Genomic DNA, 15560 nt, shown 5'->3' on the forward strand with positions numbered 1-15560 from the left:
TGTGTGCCAGGTAGTTGTAGGCACTGGAAGCATAGTGGTGAACAAAACAACCAAAAATTCCTGCCTTCAGAGGGCTTTAATTTTATTCATAAGAGAAAATAACAATGTATGTAAAATGCTAAATGCTGGTAAATGCTAAAGATACAAATTATGGAGCATGGGGGATAGAGAGTTGGGGGAATGCTTCCGCTATAGAAAGGGCAGTCACTTAGAAGGTCATATTTGAATAAAGACCTGAAGGAGGTGAGAAAATGAGCCAGACAGAGGGAACAGCAAATGCAAAATCCCTGACACAGGAGCATGACTGGCCATTGAGATGCAAGCAGAGAGAACAAGAACAGAAGAAGCAGATGAGGTCAGAGAGATCATCGTGGACAATTCATGAGGGAGGTAAGGGCAAGGCAAGTGCAGCGAGGTGGACTAGTTAAGAAGGATTTGCAGTAATCTAGGTGCGAGATAATGGTGGCTTGGACCAGGTTATGGCAGTACTGAATATAAGACATGGTGAGATTCTGAGTATCTTGGAGGATAAATAGATAAGATTTGCCAAAGGATTAAGTAAGGGGTGTAGAGAAAGACAGGAGTCAAGGAAGACTACTGTGTTTCTGGCTTGAGCAGCTACAAAAATGGAGTTTTCATTGTAGTGAGGAACTCTGTAGGAGGAGCTTATCTGAAGTAAATGAATCAGAAGCTTCATTCTAGACATGCTATTTTGAGATGCTCACTAGCTATCCAACCATTTGTGTGTTCTTTAAATATATTTTTAGTTATTTCAGAGAGAAAGGGAGAGGAAGAGAGAGATAAAAACATCAATAGTGAGAGAGAATCATTGATCTGCTGCCTCCGCACACCCCACAGTGGGGATCAAGCCCACCACCCATGCATGGGCCCTGACCAGGAATAGGACCGTGACATCCTGGTTCATAGATTGACATTCAACCACTGACCCACACCGGCTGGGCCATCATTTGTTTTCAGTCAAATAAGGCAAGAAGTATGGCTAGAGAACTAAAAGCAGATGGCATCAGTATACGGATGAATTAGTTTGAAACATCAAACACAGGGCTTTTTTCCTCTTCTGGGCTTTCTCAATGATGTGCTGGGTTTATCATTCAGCTATCTATCCATCAGGGATGGATTACCACAGAACTCCAAGAAGGTATATGTAGAACACTTGTTTATAAAGCAATCAGTTCTCAACTAATCACACTCAACAAATATTACTGACCTATTATGTACCAGGTATAGCAAGGAACTGGGAATGCAGTAGTAAAAGACAGACATGGTGATCCCTGCCTTCATATGAATTAGTGTAAGGAGGGAGATAAAACCAAAACAATAATATCACATATATGGTTGATTAATTGTTACTAGTAACTGTGGCAAGTCCTATATAGGAGGAGTCGTAGGTGTTGACTATGTGTAAGTATGTTTCTTCCTGGACAGCTTCCCTCTGATACCTGGCATATTCCCAACACACTTCTCCAGAAGTCCAATCTCCCAGGAACCAAGGGCATCATCAAAATGACACATATGCTTCCAAGGAAATAAAGTCTTTATGGATAATACAGTATTTAAGACCATCTTAATCTTTAACAATCTTAAAGGAAAATACGATGTCCACCTCTCTCAACATTTTATTACCTATAAGTGAACTGTGATCTCTCCACATTTCTGGGACCAGGGGTCATAGAAAATAAAGTGTAGTCTTCACTTGACTGAAAGAAAAACAGGATGCTATACCTGAATTCTAATCTATATAAAGTATTCTCACAGAACTTTAAGATAAAAATAAGAGTCAAATATGTCTTCTAATCACAGCTGACTACACCAGTATACAGCAGGGATGGAATTTTAGAGCTCTAAAGTATGAGGATGTAACCCAATAGGACCCTCATTTGATAGAATAGAAAATGCACACTCAGGAAGACGACATGACTACATGACTCACCCAAAGTTAAACAGCTGGTTAATACAGAGCCAAGGCTAAACCAACATCCCCCCAACACTTAATTCAGATTGCAACAGTACAACTCTCATTCTTTTTCTGTTAGGAAGAAGGGAAAGAAAGAATGAAATGGAGATACTAATAAAAGGTTCTGCTTCAAAAGCCTTCTTTTGCAGGATGTTTTATGAACTAAAAGTACATTTATGAAGGACTTTATACTATATCCAGGTTATTGGTACTGAGAATGGGAAGAAGAGACACATGAAAAGAGATCCTAAAAGAGCAAGTAATAAAAATATTTACTTCTGTATTCCCAATACTAAAATAGTACCTGACCTATCCCAGGCATTCAAAAAACACTGGTTCAATTTAATTGGTTTTAGTTAAATTACAGACTATGAAAGGCATACCTTAACATAATTCTGTTTAAGAAAGTGAAATATACTGACTCTCCATGAAATGATGGCAATGAGAGACCAACAACTGCATTATATCAGTCTTTATCTTATGTAAATGTTATATGTCATCAAAGATTTAGTGTGGAATATATAACTAAACCTATATATAGAAAGAAGGAAAAGCTCTGCTCTCATGAAATTAATAAAAACTTGGATATTTATACAGTGCTTAACAATTTACGAAGAATTTCATTATATACGTACACGTGTGTATATATAAAATAATCAGACATATATTGTATATTATATTTACATATGTTACATATCTTATATAGCATACATGTTATATGAAGTAGGCATTATTATCCACTCCATTGGTAATGAAATCAAAGTTCTGAGAAACTGTTTTGAGCTAACAGGCTACAGAGTTTGAACTAGAACTCAGGTCTCTAAACTCTAAGTTCAGGTGAATCTTCTACTTACTTTCACTGGATATTTAAAAAGATGACAGGTTTTTACTTGGAATAATAGCAAGTTTGTTGGTACCAGTTACTGCCTTTGCAACCTCCCTCCTAACAGGGAATGGATAATAAATCAAACATTATCTCACAAGATATTTTGACATGTGGAGGCTGAAGGCACATATCTCTACACTATCATGTTTGGGTACTTGAGTTTATTTTAAAATATTTCACTAATAAGTAGCATATGGGTGGAGATTTACTATTAATTCCTCATCAGGGTTAAAATTATAGCAACACGGATCAGTGAAACGATGCTCTAGCAGTACAATAAAGGGTGTCCAGCATCATGTCAATGTGAAAGAGAAGAGAAAAATTGTTTAATTCCCTAACCCAGCCAACATCATGCTCATCAGTTATTCAAAGTGCTAAGGTTAGAGAAAGGTGCTCATTCACACTCAACTCTCTTGCCCATCCTTGTTCCCCCAGGTCAGTACTGCACACATACACCATGCCTCACCTCGCTGTCTCCTTCCATTCCATCTCCTGCCCATCCACGGACAGCAGCTCATCCAGTTCGGTGAAGAGCTGAGGGGGTGCTGGGCTGTCATCCTCCTCGCCCAAGATGAATCGGATTCGCTCTGCGGCAGGAGAGACTGCAGAAGTGAAAATACTGCGGTTAAACACTGGCTGCACCACCCTGAGGAACGTGTAGCTCCGAGCTCTTCCTCCGTCCCCAAAGCTGCTGGGCTTCCCTTCCACATCTTCAGTAGACATCTTCCTTGCTTATCCCCAACCTCAAGACAAAAAGAAATCAAAGCCCTTCTCTCTTCCTTTGGTTCTAAACTGTATCTCAGCTCTCTGCAAGGACAGCGCTCCAGTTCTGTGTGGTGTGTGACAAAGAACCTTTAGCCCTCAGATGAGCTGAGGTCCGACCTCATGACTTTCTCTCCTTCCCCATTTATGAGCCATCCAAAATGATTAGACAGAAGCCAGCTTGATCCAATCACTTTTCTACAACAGTGGGAGGAGACAACAGAGCACTCCTATCCTCAGTTTCGCCCAGGTGCCCGCCTCCCACCTACCTTCCCTTTGTCCAATGCCTAACGCCCATGCCCTTACAGGCTAACTACAAAGTTGATGAAAAAATATTTAACAAGATGGGCCTCTTCTTTACATAATGGTGCACCAAAAATATTTAGTCACACTTCAGTGCACTTGGAAAAACAAGCCCAAGTAAAATATTGTACACCGGGGGGGGGGGGGGGGGGGCGGGGGGGGGGCGCGGGGATTTCCAACACACTTGAATTGAATGCCCTACTAGCTCCTTTTGACCCCATCTCCTGAAAATAACATAATAAAAAATTAACTAGCATCTCCTCCAGGTCATGGGTTATGTTCCCCTTCTTTTTTTTGAAGGGTAGCATTTGGAAACTGAAGGCTTTGTTACAAACCTAAGGCCCACAGATACTCTATACCAGTATAATCCCAAGATAAAACTAAGAATGGTATGTACATATGAATGTAGTTCAGGTACACCAATATATATGTGTGTGTATGTTTTGTGTGCATGTGTGTGTGTGTGTGTAAAAATGTACGTACTCAACTAACCTAAAAAAATCCATATCATCTGAAAACTATTATAAAGAGGACAAGGATAAAATTTCGTATCTCAAGATGTATTTACTCAAATAAACCCATAAAAATATTCAACCTAACTAGTATTCAAAACTAATTATTAAAATATGTCTTACCTATTAAAATGGCAAAAATGAAAAGGAATGATAATGTCTAATATCAGCAATGATTTAGAAAATTTATGCCACTAGACTCATATACTTAAAAAATTTTGAACCATGACCTTCTGGTTCATAGTTCAACAGTATGCCTTCACTGAGTTCCTCCACTAGATAACTACTCTCTCAAATGGTCACTGGCAGCATTGTTTGTCTACATGCCCATGCCCAGTGAGGTCTTCTATGCCTCCATTTACATTTGACTACAGATTTCACTTCCAGTGTCATCACGTTTTGTTTCTGTGCAGTTCTTTCATCTTTGTTGGCCAACTCTCTTTTGAGTATCCATGTTGTATGAATTTATGAATCATTGATTAGCTGCCTCCTGCACGCTCCCTACTGGGGATCGAGCCTGCAATCTGGGCATTTCCCTTCAGATAGTGATGTTCCCTGTTAGGAGCCTAACAGGGAACATCACTATCTGAAGGGAAATTTGGAATGATATGGAAATTTGGAATGATATGGAAATGTCTTAAAAGTATATGTGTCGAACCTGGCTGGTATGGCTCAGCAGTTGAGCATTGACCTGTGAACGGGGAGGTCATGGTTCCATTCCTGATCAGGGCACATGCCTGGGTTTCAGGCTCAATCCCTAGTAGGGAGCATGCAGGAGGTGGCTGATCAATGATTCTCTCTCATCATTGATGTTTCTATCTCTCTCCACCTCTCCCTTTCTCTCTGAAATCAATAAAAAAAATTTTTTTAAGTATATGAGTCTAGTGAGTCAGCAATTCTATCATTAGAAAGTCATTCATTTCAAATAAATAGCAGTTGTTATCTCAAAGACTTAGCTACAGAGGTGATCACCGCAGTTTTATAATTAAGAAAAATAGAAAAAGCCAAAATGTCCAAAAAAGGAGGATTGATTAAATAAACTATAATACAACTATTCAATAAAATACCATGTAGTTGCCCAGCCAGTGAGGCTCAGTGGTTGAGTGTTGAACTATGAACCAGAAGGTCATGGTTCAATTCCTGGTCAGGGCACATGCCCAGATTGCAGGCTCGATCCCCAATAGGGAGCGTGCAGGAGGCAGCCAATCAATGATTCTCTCTCATCAATGATGTTTATATCTCTCTCTCCCTCTCCTTTCCTCTCTGAAATCAATAAAAATATATTTTAAAATAAAATAAAATACTATATAGTCATAAAACCTGAAGTTAAGATTATTGTTTTTTTATGTATATACATTAATATTAAATAAACAAATAAAATTGTCAATTCATAATGTGATTCCACTTTAATAAAGTGTGATTCCACTTTAGTAAAGAAAAAAATACATATATGTACATAAAATAGCCCGGAATTGTGGGAGTCCTCACTTTGCAAGGTTCCAATATGTGTGAAATTTCAGTTACCACAGTTTAGTTAAATAATACTAGTCCCCTAACAACACAGTACAAATTTTCGTTAGCCTGGTATACAAACTGTGAGCAATTGACTAAAGTACAAACTTCATTCTCTAGTCCACAATTAATGACTATGTAAATAACATATGTGCATCTTGATCAGTGACCAGTCATAGTGCATCTTTCAAAGTCTGTCAGTGATTGGTTACTACACATTTGTTATCCAGTTCATGTACAGACAGCAAACTGTGTGGTTGTGTTGCCTTCTTATCTCCCAGTGATAAATTCATACAACATGGATACTCAAAAGAGAGTTGGCCAACAAAGATGAAAGAACTGCACAGAAACAAAACCTGATGACACCGGAAGTGAAATCTGTAGTCAAATGTAAATGGAGGCATAGAAGACCTCACTGGGCATGGGCATGTAGACAAACAATGCTGCCAGTGACCATTTGAGAGAGTAGTTATCTAGTGGGGGAACTCAGTGAAGGCATACTGGTCAACATAAATAGGAAAGTGGTTGTAACAAAATGATAACAATGTCCCAAAGGAAGTGGTGCTGGCAAAAAAACAAACCAAAAACCACTTCACATTAAAGCAACTCTCAGACATTTCTTGACATGGTAAGCACAGAGGATAAAATATTGGAAGCTGATTCAAATTAGGGAGGAGTATGACAATTTGGGCATAGAAAAGATGCTCATTCCATTTCATTAGTTGTACAATAGCAAGAAAGCAAGCACTATTCAAACTACTTCTGATGAGATTTTACAAAGGAATCACCCCCTTTCATCCTAATGTTTCTAAAAATTAGCATGTACTAAATAAATATTAGTTTTACTACTTTTTTTATTCCCCTGTGCCTTTACAGCCAAAAGCAAGATGGAGCTTAATGATTTGGCAAATTTTTTAAAAGTCAAAGAACAATAATAGTAACTTTTCTCATTGATTATTAGGATTGTTTTACATACCTTCAGCATGCATAGTCAGTTTTACAGTCCTGCAAAAGCAAGGATTGCCTGTATACACATCTTTCAAATGTTTATTTTCTTCCTTTTATTTTTCTATTAATTCTGAAGTGTGCACAGTTCATTCATTTATTCATTCAGCAGTATTTACTGAGTGTTACCTATGTTCTAATAGGCTTTGCTTCAGGCTCTAAAGGGTAAGTGAAGAACTTGACAAAAAGATTCCTGTTGTTATCAAAGTTACATGGTAGGAGGGGAAGCAAACATTAATTAATCCATCAATTAATTAAATTAAACAACAAGCAAAAAATATTTATGAAGTGTGTTTGCAAAACATTAAAATAAGGTAATTGAGCCATGGCTGGGTGTCTCAGTTTGGTTAGAACATCGTCCTATACACCAGTTCCTGGTCAGGGCACATACCTAGGTTGGGGCTTCGATCCCTGGTAGGGTAGCATATGGGATCACTGTTTCTCTCTCTCTCTCTCCCTTCCTCTCTCTGTAAAAATCAATTTTAAAAATAAGGTAATTGCACATATTAGCACAGGTTATAATATGTTTTACTTTTGTTATTAGAAAAAAAGGGCTTTAAAATTTCTTAACATCTCTGGTAGAAAAATATCTAAAGCTTCAGAACTTTGTGCAAAAACATTTGCAATTGCCTTTCCAGTCAACAAAAAGAATGTGTGATTATTTTTTAGAGGATCAGGGATAGCATAAAAAAATAAGGGGAGAGTTTAAAATGATAGGCAGAATTTGGAATCTGGGTAATACTTCTGAGGAGTATAGTGTTCACATTACTAAAAATGTAGTTATTGATCCCAGTGGTTCTACAGCTGACTGACAAATTTGATTGATTTTCATCAACATTCAACATCAAAGATCCCTGAGTGAGAACCAGCTTTTAGAAGGGGCACTATGTTTAGAGAATCAACTTTTGTCGATTTCTGGATTTCTGAAAGAGGTGATGTGGATTTGTCCCAACCTCCAACGGAAGAGTCAATGTTTCTCCTGCTTAAATAACAGAAGCTCCTGCACAGACAGCACACACCTCTGCTCTGCTCTAACCCACAGAGCATTACTCTGTAGTCCGGTGTTCTCAGCTAGGAAAACACAACTCACTGCTTATCAGACAGCAATTCACCTGTGACTTCTGCAAAATGGACTGGAAGAAGGATGCAACAATACCTCTGGTCTTCCTCACTAGGCACTGTATCTAAGCAGCTTTCCCTTTTTTTTATTTTAAATTTTATTAATTAAATTTATTGGGGTAACATTGGCCAACATGAACATATAGGTTTCAGATGTGGGTTTCTATGTTACAAGATCTGTATATTGCATCATGCCCACCACCCAAAGTCAAATCATCTCTTGTCACCATATATTAGGACCCTCTTCTCCCCTGACTCTCTTCCCTCTGGTAACCACCACACTGCTGCTTATGTTCATGAGCTTCAATTTTATATCCCACATATGAGTAAAATCATATAGTTGTTAGCTTTTTCTGTCTGACTTGTTTCACCTAGCACAGTGGTCGGCAAACTGCGGCTCGTGAGCCGCGGTTTGCCACTCTGTTGACTAATGAGTTTGCCGACCACTGACCTAGACTCTTGATTCCAATAATTACAGGCTGCTGTTGTTCCTTGTGATTAAGCCCCTATCCCAGTGGTCGGCAAACTCATTAGTCAACAGAGTGGCAAATCGTGGCTCGCGAGCCGCATGTGGTTCTAGAGCCGCAGTTTGCCGACCACTGACCTAGAATAATGTTCTCAAGACCCATCCATGTTGTTACAAATGGCGCTATTTCATCCTTTCTTATGCTGAGTAGTATCCCACTGTATATATGTACCACTTGGTTGTTTCCACCATGAATAATGCTGCAATGAACATAGGGGTGCACATATCTTTTCAAGTAAATGACTTCGAGTTGTCATATATCGTTGCAAGTAAATGACTTCAAGTTTTTCGGGTACATACCCAGAAGAGGGATTGCTGGGTCATATGGTAGCTCTATTCATAATTTTTTGAGGAATCGCCAGACTGCTTTCCATAGTGGTTGTACCAGTCTACTTTCCCATCAGCAGTGAATGAGGGTTCCCTTTTTCCCACAACGTCTTCAACACTTGTTGTTTCTTGTCTTGTTGATAATGGCCACTCTAACAGGTGTCAGTGGGTAATCTGACTGTAGTTTTGATTTTCATTTCCCTAACTGCCAGTGAGGTTGAACGTCTTTTCATATATCTATTGGCTGTTCATGTATCTTCTTGGGAGAGGTGTATTTTCAGATCTTCTGCCCACTTTTTGATTGGGTGGTTTGTTTGGTGTTGAGTTTTATGAGTTCTTTATATATTTTGGAAATTAAACCTTTGTTGGAGCTACTGTTTGCAAACATCATCTCCCATCTGGTTGGCTGCCTCTTTGTTTTGTTGTCAGTTTCTGTTGCTGTGCAGAAGCTCTTCGTTAATATAGTCCCATTCATTTATTTTTGCCTTTACTTCCCTTGCCTTTGGGGTCAAGTTCATAAAATTTTCTCTACAACCAAGGTCCATAAGTTTGGTACCTATATTTTATTCTATGTTACTTGCTGTTTTGGGTCTTATATTTAGGCCTTTGATACATTTTGAATTGGTTTTTGTACACTGGGACAAACTAATCCAGTTTCATTCATTTGCATGTGGCTAAGCACCTTTCTTAAGTTGTCTTATTTATTAAATACAGCCTTTAAGCAACCAATATAACAATCCCTTTGGAATAAAATTCCAAAATCATGTGTCCTAAAGTAGCTTGCTATTCTTGTAAATTCCTTTCCCTAGTTGCTCTCCTGAGCTTCCTAGGAATTAAAAGGAATCAACAATTGTATTGTAAATATCCACCTATGGGAGGGGCATCCTCTGTGGCCAGCAAAATACCCTTCCCAAAATTTCTAACATCTTTTTTGTTGTTGTTAATCCTCACCCAAGGGTATTTTTTCCATTGATTTTTAGAGAGAAGGGAGGATTGGGGGCGGGGAGGGGGGCGGTTTTGAAGAGAAACATTGATGTGAGAGAGAAACATCATTTGGTTGCTTCCTGCACATGCCTCAAAAGGGGCCTGGGAATGAACCAGAAACTCACTGGTGCCTGGCTGGGGTAGCTCAGTCCAATCACTGAGCTACCCCAGCCAGGGCCCTAGCATCATTCTTAACATAAAGATATGCAGAGCAAGAGTCCCTCTAATGAAGTGCATCAAGAATTCATTTTTTCCCGTAACTTTTTTTAATATAATTTTATTGATTTCAGAGAGAGGAAGGGAGAGAGAGATTGAAACATCAATGATGAGACTCACAGATTGGCTGCCTTCTGCACGCCCCCTACTGGGCATTAAGCCGGCAACCCAGGCATGTGCCCTTGACCTGCATCGAACCCAGGACCCTTCCGTCCGCAGGCCGACGCTCTATCCATTGAGCCAAACAGGATAGGGCCCCATAACTTTTGGTCAAATGGTTAAATGGGCTAAACACAAGACACAGCATTTCATTGAGATTAAAAGTATAGACTCTGGAGCCAAATTGCCAGAGTTTGAATCCAAATTCTGTTACTTATTTGTTGTGTGACTTAAATGAATTAATTAACCTCTCTGAGTTTCAAGTTCCCTATCTGAAAAGTGGGATGATTATCATCATTACACAGTAGTTAAATTCAAGGCTTTAATTCTTTTAAAAAATTGCTGGTCCTTACTAGTACAATCTGCCTAGCTTCTAAGAAAGAAAGCTCTCACAGATACTGGCCTTAAGAGCCCATACATGTGGAAAGTATGTAAGGTAGGGAAGAAAAAAGCCCAGTTCTGCATGTGTTACTTACTTCAGCAAATTAAGTAGCTTCAGTAATGAGAACACAAAGATAACCTACATTCTGGGAAGCAGCCAATAAAAGAATAGGGGAAAATAATGAAATCCTTACAGTTCCACTTCAATAACTGAGGGCGAGGGGGACATCAGAAAATCAACTTGCATTACAGATGAAAAGATTCTGACTCTAAGTAATAACTAACCTAGTTTAATCATGAAAGAAAACCGGGAGAAAAATGAGAGAGGGTGACAGGGAGGGGGGAAATGAGGGAAGAGAGAGAAACTTCAAATTAATCCTAACGCATTTGTCGGAACAGAAGCCCTGTGGATAAAGCCTCTGCCTTGATTTTTTTCTTTTCTTTTTTTTTTATTCTGTTCTCTTGTTAAAATGTTTTGCTTTGGGGAGATTTGCTTGTTTAGTAGCTGTAGAATTTCCTGGAGGGTCCTAGATCAATGTGATTATCCCTGACCAGTGTCCACCTGCAGGATAAAAATGTGATGGTCTGAAAAGTTTGGGGAAACCTAGGGCTCCAAAATTCCTGTTGCTGACAAGAAGAAAGGCAGATATGTGGCAGGAATGCTGTGCACTCCACTCCCACCACCAGCACCTACAGAAGACATCACTCACGCGTCATCACGCTCATTCCTGTTGAGCCTGAACTTGATTGGCCTCAGAGCAGCCACTGTCCCTCGGTCAGAGAGGCTGTATGAGCCGAATCCTCTCCACCATGCCAGCTAGAAGACTGTCTATTCTCAGTTTGCCTTTCATGTCACTCTGGCCCCAATTTGTGTGCCCAACCTTGTCTCCCACATCCTGAAGTGTCTTGTGACAGACTACACCTGCTCATTTTCAGATCATTTTCATTTTTCCTGTCTACATTATTCTTCCCTCTAACTCTGACTCAATTGCTAAGCTCCAGTAGAACATTCTATCTTTTCCAAGAACTTACATTAACCATTCATAGAAAGGTGAGTTCTCCTTCAGTTAAACCATAATAATACTTTGTGTTTAAATTACTTACTCAGCACCAACACATACATATATATGCAACCTGCTCATGATTACCTAACTTTTGTAGGTATGACTTTCCAACTAGATCCCCAAGGTCCTGGAAGACAGGGTCTGTGTTTTATGCACTTTCCTCTCAAAGACAGGCCTAGTACCATGCACCTAATAGTCACTTTGAATAGTAATGAATTAGATATGGCTTAATAAACCTCGGACATTTCCAAATACATAAAAACATAACCATTTGCCAAAGGAAGCATACAGAGCTCTGAAATGAAAAATATCTGTTTTAAAAACTGCCCTTATTCTACCCTTCCCCTTAATCCATCTTAGCTTTACCAAGACCAAAATACAGTCACCATTCTATGCTGAGGAAGCTACAAATAAAAGAATAAACAACTTCAGGCAAGCTATTTTCTTCATCTTGATGCAATCACCTACCCGAGGGACCACAATGTGTAATCTGCAGTTCTATGAAGACATTTAATATCTACTGCTTTATGTGGTATTCATTGCTGTACTTTGTCTTTGCACCTTGACTAAGCCAACCATCTGTTTCATCCCTTACTTCAACTATTCTTGGTGCCTACGTAATGCACAGTGAAGTTACACAAAAAAGAATGGATAACAGAACGAGTAAGACAATCAGTTAAAAAATGAATAATATACATTCTGCCCCAGTTTATCATAAGAAATATTTCTCTGCTTCTTTCCTCTGCCTCTTTGTAAATGCAGTAGGAAAACGAGATGGTGTGACAAAATGGAAACCCTGAGGCCTAGCAATAATTGAAATATCTATAGTTCTATACTTTCATTTTGTAACTTAATACTTACTAGTTTTTAGGGGATGCAATACACTACAGTATTTGTTGAAAGAACGCAAACTATTTTTAAGTTCTTTGTCCTCAAGGAACTCCTAGATGGTAAGATAACAAATAACAATAGGAAAAATGCCATGAATAAACATGTAATGTGCAATCACTAAAGTTTTTGAATGGTTACACTGTATCAGGTATTGTTAAGCCTATAAAATATCTACTATTATTCTCCTCTTATATTATTCTTATATTACAGATGGGGAAACTGAGTGTTAAAAGGTTAAGGGATCACAAAAGTAAGTGATCTGATCTCAAACCTACCCATATTATTTCCAAGCCCATTTCTTAGCCATCACACTCTAATGGATAATCTCATTTAAAAACAAAGACAAAAAAGAGTCAGATTGCCACATGAACAGCACAGACATAAATGTACTGGATCTCAGAAGAGACAGAAATCACAATGGCATATGAAATAGTCCTCACGTAATAACGGAGCATTTGGTTCATTAACCACCCAAAGGCACCTTGTGACTGTGCCCTTTTATTTTTGGTCTTGGAAGCATCCCACTGTGGCCACCCTGCAGGCTACCAAGAAAAATTGTTTTTAATAGAAATAATGATCATAATGAACAATTCATACTGAGCATGGCAAGTTTATATGCAAATTTCCTCCTGTGGGTTAAATGAGGATTTCTGGATTTTGTATTTTCTCCTGACAAAGTCCACCATCTGGTAAACTCTGAGCTCTCAAACCAAAGTATAAAAAGAAATAACTTTATCTCTTTACGTTATTAATACGCTACCACCAACTGATTCACATAGTCATAATTTTAAGTATTCATTTCCCGTCTTCATTCTGAGATATAGTTTATAGTTTGACATCATGGTTGTTAAAACTTCCACAATTTATCTAATTATTAGACCACTGTAGTATTCTAGAAATACACTTAAATATACATATAAAATCCTCAAACTTCATTTTCATATTCATAACTATAAGAAATGAGAAATAACTAAGTTTCACATACATATAAATCTTTAAACATAAACGCATTGTAGTAATGATCTGTTACTCCCGACCACTCAGCAACCTAAACTCATTTTCTGACAACAGCCTCCAATTTTCTTTTGGAGAACCATCTTTATACTTGTAAGTTCACTGAGGCTGAATTCAGCCCCTGCGATACAGGTCTGAACAATGAGGATATCATAACTCTTGGCCACAGCAATTCATTTTTTGAGGGGGTACTTTACCTAATCCAGGCCAATCAGAGGAAGTGTCAGCTTTTTGGTGCAACTTCCAGGAAATAGATTTTCACTTTATGCTAAAGTGCTAAGATAATAAAACAAAATCTTTGAGTGCAGATGGTCATCTTGCAACCTAAGGGAAGAGCCTGCCTGAGAACAAAGTAAACATGGAAGAACTAGAACCAGATAGACACGGGTTCTTAATGCCATCATTTAAGCACCTAGATTCAGCCAGACCTGAAGTCAGTTACTTTTCAACCATATGTGATGATTCCTTTTTAGCTTAAAGTAATCTGAGATTTTTTTTTGGTCACTTGCAACCAAGAGTCCGGATAGATGCAGATACAATTCCATTTTAACGGGTTAGAGATCAGCATCTTCAAAGTAATTGTATCAAAGAATTTGTTTATATGGAACTCAAGTTTTCTTAGAGTGATCTGTACAAGTCATCTAGCCTTTCTCCATGCTTTAACCTACCTCTACCTCAACAGATCCAGAAAATTACTAATGATTTACATGCTGGCAGATTCTAGACAGGTAAATTAGATGGTTACTTTTTCTGTTTCAAATTAGCTAAGAAATTAAAACAGCAAAATAGCATTCATTAAGATAAGGTAATTTTAAAAATACTTAGGCATCCATGTATTAATAAACTCCCACACATGAAAAGCTGTCAATTACCACAATTATCCTTAATGTACCGTGCCATTATTATTCAGCTATAAGGAGTCAGCAGCACTAAGATCCTGGATTTCAGAACACTACCAAACTATCTTACTTAGGAGCAGAATAAGTTCAATTTCAGCTAGCAAGAGGTAATAAAAACTGGAACTTGCTGAGACATTTTTGGGAAATATCTGTGTCTTAGCCTTTCATCTTCAAAATGTTGGAAAAAAAATCTTACCTATGTTTACATTACAAAGACGTTATCAGGACTCGGGTCATATGTATAAAATACTCAGAATTCTTTAGAATCAAAAGATGGTAGCCCTTCAATTCCCCCAATTAATTGTCTTCCTCCTTCATAATCTCTGTCGATACAAGGGGTGGAAAAATTAAAACTAGGCTATCAGTGACGTTAATATGTGTGTGTTTTTTGTAATGCTACTAAGCCATTCACAAAAAAGCAGTCCCAGTTATGGACTAGCAGTCAAATAAATTTTGTCTATAAAATTCCAGGGACTGCTGTATTGAGAAGACATTGGCTCAAAGTCTTTTTTGGTCTGTTGATTCTTTTATTAAGTATTTAATTATATTAATTATATTGTTAATATTATTTCAATATTTCAAGAATCTCTATCAGAGAGATATAAAATTCAAATCAGTCATTTTGGGTTTTAGCAACCTCAATAATGGCCTAATGAGTAACAATTATGGACTGAATTCTCTCCCCTCCCCCAAATTCATACAGAAAAACTCTAATCCCTAATGAGATAGTATTTAAAGATGGGGCCCTTCATGGGTATTTAGGTTTAGATGAACTCATGAGGGTGGGACCCTCATGACGGGATTGGTGCCCTTATAAGTGAAGATACCAGAGCTTGTTTCCTCTTTTTCTCCACTGTGTGAGGACACAGTGAGAAGGCTTTCCATCTGCAAGTCAAGAAGTGGGCCCATCTTAACCGGTTTGGCTCAGTGGATAGAGCGTCGGCCTGCGGACTCAAGGGTCCCAGGTTCGATTCCGATCAAGGGCATGTACCTTGGTTGCGGGCACATCCCCAGTAGGGGGTGTG

General features: G+C 38.4%; 1 protein-coding gene across 3 annotated transcripts in view; it reads right to left on the reverse strand.

Moving 5' to 3' along the window:
* SLC4A4 (solute carrier family 4 member 4) overlaps positions 1-15560 on the reverse strand; it is a 348112-nt gene that overhangs the window by 195849 nt on the left and 136703 nt on the right. For all 3 annotated transcript variants that reach the window (XM_080659937.1, XM_080659935.1, XM_080659936.1), the window contains one exon: positions 3328-3463. In XM_080659937.1, coding sequence (XP_080516063.1) covers positions 3328-3463 — 136 coding nt within the window. The remainder of the gene's footprint in view (positions 1-3327; positions 3464-15560) is intronic.

Source organism: Plecotus auritus (assembly GCF_963455305.1).
Source record: "Plecotus auritus genome assembly, chromosome: 1".
NCBI lineage: Eukaryota > Metazoa > Chordata > Mammalia > Chiroptera > Vespertilionidae > Plecotus > Plecotus auritus.